An 8,359-nucleotide genomic window follows, 5' to 3' on the forward strand; every position below is an offset into this window, starting at 1 on the left:
AGCTCTGCTCGGGTCCCAGCCAAGCAGTCTCAAACCTGCCCAATGTGCCACTCTGTTGCTTTTCTAGTATCTTTTTTCCTCCCCTTACTGCTGACCGTAACACTGCTTTGACTAGCAGCGGCCGCCTGACAAGTAGAATTAACCACATCATCCATTGGTGGGGCACTGGTGTGCCCCTTGACATCGAGATCTACATTAACATCGATGTCCATCTATTCATCATTATTGTCAACACTGCCATTATCCAAATCCTCAACAGCATCAGCTGCTGTCTCCGCACCAGCTCCATTGGCCCTGTTTTTGCCGTAGATGGCGACAAAGGAATCATAGTGCACCCATGGTTTGTGTCGCAGTGCTCTTGCAAAAGGATGGCTCTACAAAAATGTTAATCATTATAAAATATGCGGCATTCGTATGAGTACATATAAACGTGAAGTTTAGAATTTAAAATGCACACAAATAGACCAACAGAAGCATACTTACCCATTCATCAAAGACATCCTTGGTACATGTAATGCATTTCTCCTCATCATTCCACCCGAAACCACTACCTTTCTCAAGCATCTCGCTGATTGCATTATATTGCCTCCTCAACATCTTCACCCTCGAGTTGATATGTGGTTGTGCTTTCAGACCGTAATGAGGAAGTTTTTCCCACATCATTTTTTCGACCTTAGCTAGGTAACCGCACTTGAACCCCCACTCAGTTCTCCAAAGTGGCTGCTCTTTCAGCTCCAATAAACACTCCACCAACACAGCGTCCTCTTTTTTTGTCCATAGTCGCTTACTTCCCTTAGCCTTTGCCTTGCCCTTTCTGCCCTTTTTCTTAGGCACAGGGTCATCATGCATGCTAATGCTCCTGTCGGACTCATGGGACTGCGATGCTGACCTGTCCATATTGCTAAAACAAAACAAAAAAAGGCAGATTAGTGATATTGGGAAAAAAATCAGGTTACAACTTTGTTTATACACAGTGTCCGAGCTATTGATATACGCGATATTAATAATTTTAAGTCAATCAGCAAGAATAATACATGAATGAGATCAGTTAACATTCAACCATCCACATTACGACAAATGTAAGTCGATGTACAAGTCCACTAACAAAGGCAGATTAGTGTACCTTGTTCATTCATACATGGCAAATCAAAAAAGACAAAAATTTAAAAATTCACAACACTACACAGACTTAACACAAGCACAATCATTCATTCCGTGCAGCCATCCAAGTATTGAACATTTCAGCTGCCAAATTGTCTCTAAATGCAGTCCACGCGGCACTAGGCTCAACGTGCCTGATCAATTCTCCTTCGTCATCCTCTTGCCCTTAATCGTTCACCTCTTCTTGAAGCTCCACTTCAACCGGGTCAATGGGCAACTCGGACCTTATGAAATTGTGCAAAAGACAACATGCAGTAATGATTCTACATTGAGTTTTGACGGGGTAGTAAGATGTGTCCTTCAATATTCCCCATCGAGCTTTCAACATGCCGAAACATCGCTTAATACAATTTCTTGCTTGAGAGTGTTTTATGTTAAAAAATTCTTGTGGTGATGCCGGTTGGTGACCTTGTCGCCATTCACTCAAATGGTATCGTTGTCCTCGATAAGGGGCTAAAAACCCTTCCCCGTTAGTATATCCAGCATTGCACAAATAGTATTGCCCTAAAATAAACAATTTCAAGTCAATAACAATTACTAAGTGCACTATTATGGTAGACCCTAATATTAAAAATACAAATTTTTTTTGTTATATTACCTTAGGGGACCTTTAATCCATTTCTCCTAGCAATGGCATCCCTAAGAACTCTACCATCTGCAGTGGAACCTTCCCACCCATGGAGGACATATATAAATTGCATGTCAGGTGTGCATACACCAAGGACATTAGTTGCGATTTCACTTTTCCTTGACCGATACCTAGGTATATCGTTAGCTGGCACGTGAACCTTTATGTATGTTCCATCTAAGGCTCCCAAACAGTTCTAACATAGAACAACAACAAAAATATTTTAGAGAAAACACTAAGTCTGATTTTAATAAGCTACTTCACTACATATGCATCGTAAACCTAGTGATTAGACTATACCTTGAACCATTTCCATCGCTCATTGGTTGAGTTCTTGGGAATGACCTCTGGTTTTTTAAACAGTAGGGTATGCAACCTTAACACGACGTTTAGGACTAAGTGAAAATTGCGGCTTATCATCAGTGGATCTACGCATTTGACGTTTCATTACTCTGGTCTTTTGGTTATGGGCAAGGATGTGAAGAAAGGTCTCAGCTAATTCTTCTACCGATGAATGACTGGTTGATTTTAAGTTGCCATGTATAGTAAGTAAATTACATCATTTGTGAAATACAGCCCTATTCATCCTACAACTCTCAAAACATAACTCATCACTTTGGAAAAGCATGGTGTGTAAATTGAACGACCTAACCTTAAACCTAAACGCAGGCTCACTGGCATATGATATAACAGCCCTACGTCTACCCCGTATATTAAGTGCATTAGCCAACCCAAGAAGGACGAGCATGGTGTACATGGTTTCCAACATGTCCAAATGGAAGACTAGAAGGGCAACCAAGTGCATCTTCTGCCTGACTATTAAACAGGCCATAGCTGTTTCACATAATTCATGGATCAAAACATAATGAAGTCAATCAAACATGTACAAGTCCTTAAACTCAACACAAGCAATTATATATGGAAGAAATCAAACTGAATATGAAACCCTAGACAACATAAACACCAGAATTTAATAATATCACCAACGAAAAAAATTCACATCAAACACTCATACAATTCTCAACATCCCACACATAAAAATTTCTCATCCATCACACAAACCAACATAAACATCACAAAGATTTCATATCAATCCCTCAAAACTGTCTTCTTTAGCAATTCAATTGGTAACATAATTTGTAGGGTTAATTTTGACTGTACATATTTAATTTAACTGACCTATAATTCGACTTTGAACAATCCTAAATTTGTTACCGCTTTGGCCGATTTTAGCAATTGCAATTTTATTAACTTAAGCAAATCTACAGTTTGTGTATTACTTGTCATTATGATATCAGAGGATTATAACTAAATGACATTTCTAGACCTATCAAATAAAAAGAAGACCAAGATCTCTCTGCATTCACCTGATTGCCAAAACCAATCACAAGTATAATCTTACCTTTCTTTTTCAAAACTGCCCCCGCCAAGAATCTTTACCACAAATATAGGTAATTATGTGCCTTGCTAAATGAAAACATATTTGGAGTCATATGCCAAAATGAGCAAGTAATGCTATACCAAAAGGGTAGAGGAGCTTAATTCATAATTTTTCTTATGACAAGGAATAATCAAATCAAACTACCATCCACTCATATTTTGATGGAACCACCTGTTCAATAACTCAATCCCAACACACACACACACAAGAACATAATTGAAATAACACTCAATTGGATTAAACTAAAATTTAATATTGAAACTGATTGATAAAACAGTAGCAAGGAAAAAGAGACCCCAGAACAATGCCCAACAGTTCGAGGAGCTGGAGACCTCCTACAACACTTATCTGAATCAACTTGATACCTCATTTACCACACCCTAGCTATTTATACTCAATTACTTCCTATACTACCCTTACCCTAACAACTTTATTCTATCCAGCCACATGCATGCAGAATCCTATAACAAACTGTAACAACCCTCACACACACTCATTTCTCCTTAGTGTAACAATCTTCACTCATACTCATTTCCTCTTAGTGCTCCCGTTTATGCCCCCTTGACTTATAGACTATATTGACTGGAGGTCTATCAGATTCGCTCAAAATGTAAAACAAAAAGTGACACAACATTCCCATCTGTTTTCATAAGACAACAACAACACAACAACAATATACTTTTCATCATCAATTTTTTTGCTTTTACTCTAAATTTCATAAATCAATAAATAATTGGAGAATAAATTGGAAGTTGAGGCTGTAATTTAATGGCAAGGTGATAGAGTAATTCAAAACTGCCCCCGCCAAGAATCTTTGCCAGAAATATAGGTAATTATGTGCCTTCCTAAATGAAAACATATTTGGAGTCATATGCCAAAATGAGCAAGTAATGCTATACCAAAAGGGTAGAGAAGCTTAATTCATAATTTTTCTTATGACAAGGAATAATCAAATCAAACTGCCATCCACTCAGATTCTCTCAAAATGTAAAACAAAAAGTAACACAACATTCCCATATGTTTTCATAAGACAACAACAACACAGCAGCAATATACTTTTCATCATCAATTTTTCTGCTTTTACTCTAAATTTCCTTGACTCTATAAAAGTTGAGAATTTTAAACATTTAATGTGCAAGTGCATAAATCAATAAATAATTGGAGATTAAATTGGAAGTTGGGGCCTATAATTTAATGGCAAGGTGATAGAGTAATTCAAAACTGCCTCCGCCAAGAATTTTTACCAGAAATATAGGTAATTATGTGCCTTCCTAAATGAAAACATATTTGGAGTCATATGTCAAAATGAGCAAGTAATGCTATACCAAAAGGGTAGAGGAGCTTAATTCATAATTTTTCTTATGACAAGGAATAATCAAATCAAACTGCCATCCACTTAGATTCCCTCAAAATGTAAAACAAAAAGTAACACAACATTCCCATCTGTTTTCATAAGACAACAACAACACAGCAGCACTATACTTTTCATCATCAATTTTTCTGCTTTTACTCTAAATTTCCTTGACTCTATAAAAGTTGAGCATTTTAAACATTTAATGTGCAAGTCATCAATCAATAAATAATTGGAGAATAAATTGGAAGTTGAGGGCTCTAATTTAATGGCAAGGTGATAGAGTAACTTCAAACACCTAGATAACAGGTAGAGAGCAGCCAACTTGTTGTTAAAAAATTCAAAAGAAAATCAGCAAGGTACCAAGGCACTTATGTTATCGAACCAAGTGCAGATTCAAGAAAAAAATAAATCAAACAACTGATGATAAGACAGTAAGGAGCTCAGCAAATGATTAAGCCATACTAAACTCTGCCTCACCATTGAGATAATCAATTCCAATGGGTTCCTATTACTAGACGGTGCCAAAACAAAGAAGCAAATGGCAAAGATGGTGGACCAACGACAGACGAAAAATGGACAAGTTAGGGTTACAATGGAAACAAATAACGCAACATTCAAAGAAAAGAGGGCAAACCACTTACCGGAAATAGCGATCGACTGATGAACGAGATCGTCGATATATTTTTCTCCACCGGCGGTGAACGAGTTTTAGCGCTGAGAACTGAGAACGAAATTGTGCCTGTTGTGCGATTTGGGAAATTTTTTTTTTCTTTTATCCTGTAGTTTCATTGAAGTTCAAGGGCATGTTGGTCACAATATGCAAAAATCTGAGGATAATATGGGTACACCAATCTTCGTGGCATTTCTGAAATAAATGATAAAAATCAGGGTAGTTTCGTCCGAAAAATAAAAAAACCGAGGACAAATACGTCTGTTTGTGCAAATTGGCTATTTTATAATTATCAATAAACCAAAGGATATTTTCATCCGCAAACTGTTTAGGGGCAAGATTGGATAGAAATCATGATTACCGGGGTAATGTCTTAATACCAGCCCCCCATCAGGTAATATTATACCCGGCAATTTACCCCCTTTTTGGCACTGTTTGTCATCTTATTTTCCAGTAATGTTTTTGTACAAAAATTCCAAACACTGTAATCTATTCAATTAAACAAATATTACCAAATTTCAACCCAATCCAAACGGGCCCTCCAAGTCTACCCCTAATCTTCTATTTTTCCCATTCCTCTTGTCAAAGAAATTGACCCAAGCAGAGATTAAAGAATACAATGAATCTCACCTACCACAAGACATGCCCTGGGTTAGGTTCAAAAGTATCAAAATACAAAAACCATATGCATAAGCATTTACAAGAAGAATTCCATAAATATGGACATTAACAAGGTAGGGTCCGTTAATAACACAAAGGCAAAGCACTAGATTAACACCCCAAGTCTTCCAATTGCCAAAGTAGCCTCGTCTAGCATAATCAACCGCCAAGATGTCATATAACCAAATCCCCTTACACCACCAAAAACCTATCACATAACAACAAACCATAAAATTAGCTCCCATGGGATGTTTTAAAAATAGACATAGGAAGACCCCATTTCTTGGCAAGTCTTCTATTGTAGGTATTCTTTATGATCTTGCTAAGGTCCATAGCTCTCTCCCTAACCACATTCTTGATGGAGTTGTAGAGAGTATGTGCATCATTGCATTCCCCACCAAAAAAAAGGCTATTCCTCTCTCTCCAAATAGAGTAAACAGTGGCTCCCAAACTTAGCTTCCCTATAGAGTACTTTAGCTTATTCTTCCTCCACCTACTAGCTATGTGCTCAACATAATCGTTCCAAGGCCGGGTGACATACCCAAGAGAAGAGGGCTCAAGGATACGATTCCAAATCCTTTAGGTGAAAGGACAAGCAAAAAAGAGATGATCGATCGTTTCTTGCCCATGATTACAAAAACAACACACATTGCTAGAAGCTATTCCATACCTCATCAGTTTGTCCCTAGTCTGAAGTCGATCCTTACATGTCATCCACGTGATTATGGAGTGTCGTGGAATAGCTTTTGGGAACCATACAAGGTGATGCCACTCCACTCGGTGTTGGTGCACATGAGACGAGTAACCTCCCAAGCCGATTTTATAGAGAACTTACTAGATGCATTAGGCTTCCAAACAACCACGTCCTCGCCCTCCTTTGGATCAAAGTCGATAGAATCCTTCATGGCCATCAAAGCCCAAGAATTAGCCATTGGCCATCTCCACTTTGTCCCATCCCAAATCTCACACACCTTAGCAAGATGATGTAGCCTTGAATCATACATAATGCGGCTGCCATATCTATCCTTGAGAGGGCCTTTTGGGTGCCAATTATCATGCCAAACATAAGTTGCTTGACCATTTCCGATGATGGCTTTGATGTGCTCTCTAGTTTCCCTTCTAAGCTTCAAAATGCTCCTCTAAGCCCAAAAAGCATTCGAAGGTATAAGAATCTCCCAAAAGCTCTTCCTTGCCAAGTAGGCTGCTTTGATCCACTCAACCCATTTGGAGCCACTACGTATTTGATTAAGGTTCCAAACATGTCTCATCATGGCTACCTTATTCCAATCTTTAGCTCTCACAATCCCCAACCCACATTCTTCAATAGGGACACAAACCTCTTCTTATGCAACTTTGGCCTTTGAGGTTTTCATGTCACTCCCAGAGCAAAGGAAAGCCCTTAACTTAGCATCAATTTCATTGAGGATCTTTGAAGGGAGCATGAAAGTAGATGACCAATAAACTTGAATGCTAAAAAGAATGGCTTTAATGAGAATTACCCGACCAGCATAGGAGAGGAATTTGTTCCGCCAAGATTGAATGTGAGCCAAGATTTTGTCCACCAAACGTTTGCAATCAGTAAAGAAAAGCTTTTTCATTATGAGGGACACCAAATACTTCATTGGTAGCTTTCGTTCTTGATACCCAATGATCGGCAAAAGAGCTTGTTTGCTCTCCTCACTCACACCGGAGAAGAAAATGTTGCTTTTTGAGGGGTTTGTTTCTAACCTCGCCCAACAATAAAACGATCCAATGCTCTCTTGACAATGCCAAGAGAGTTTTCATCCATGTGGCAAAAGATCATTAAATCATCTGCAAAACAAAAATGGGTTAGGTTTAACTCTTTGAACCTCGAATGGTGCTTAAAAGAAGGTTCAGTCGCTGCTCTATTTAGAAGTCTTGATAGCACCTCCATGGAAATCACAAAGAGATAGGGAGAGATAGGATCTCCCTGCTTAAGCCCTATAGACTCGCTAAAGAATCCGATTAACTCCCCATTAATGGCTATGGAGTATTTAGGAGTTTAATGCACTCCTCTACCCACTCAATAAACTTCAAGTGAAACCTGAAAAGCACCAGAGCTTTAATAACAAAATCCCATCTTACAGAATCATAAGCTTTCATAAGGTCTACCTTCAGTGCACATCTAGCCCCTTTGGCCGACTTCCTATAATAGTTGTGGAGAAGTTCTTGGCTCAAGAGGATATTGTCTACAATTTTCCTCTCTCCCCCCCAACCGCAACCCCCCCCCCCCCCCCCCCCCCCCCCCCCCCCCCCCCCCCCCCCCCCAACGAAGGCATCTTGGGCTTTGTTGATGAACTTAGGCAAAACTTTTTTAACTCTATTGGCCATAATCTTGGATATGCATTTGTAGATGGTGTTGCAACATGAGATCGGCCGAAACTCACTACAAGATAAGAGGTTTTCATTCTTTGGGACTAAAGC

At 38.8% G+C, this 8,359-nt stretch overlaps 1 protein-coding gene across 1 annotated transcript; it reads right to left on the reverse strand.

Moving 5' to 3' along the window:
* Window positions 1-212: 212 nt before the first annotated feature.
* Window positions 213-897, reverse strand: LOC116111005 (uncharacterized protein At2g29880-like). The gene is made up of 2 exons (XM_031397211.1): window positions 484-897; window positions 213-374 (listed from the first exon to the last, which is right to left on the reverse strand). The coding sequence occupies exons 1-2, from the start codon at window positions 895-897 to the stop codon at window positions 213-215; spliced, it is 576 nt and encodes a 191-aa protein (XP_031253071.1).
* Between the last annotated feature and the right edge of the window lie 7,462 nt (window positions 898-8,359).

This window comes from Pistacia vera, unplaced genomic scaffold (assembly GCF_008641045.1).
Source record: "Pistacia vera cultivar Batoury unplaced genomic scaffold, PisVer_v2 Contig623, whole genome shotgun sequence".
Classification (NCBI taxonomy): domain Eukaryota; kingdom Viridiplantae; phylum Streptophyta; class Magnoliopsida; order Sapindales; family Anacardiaceae; genus Pistacia; species Pistacia vera.

Coding starts and splice junctions, on each gene's coding strand:
- LOC116111005 (XM_031397211.1), bottom strand. CDS start 897: ATGGACAGGTCAGCATCGCAGTCCCATGAGTCCGACAGGAGCATTAGC. Junction 375..483: donor AGGATGTCTTTGATGAATGG/GTAAGTATGCTT, acceptor ACATTTTTGTAG/AGCCATCCTTTTGCAAGAGC.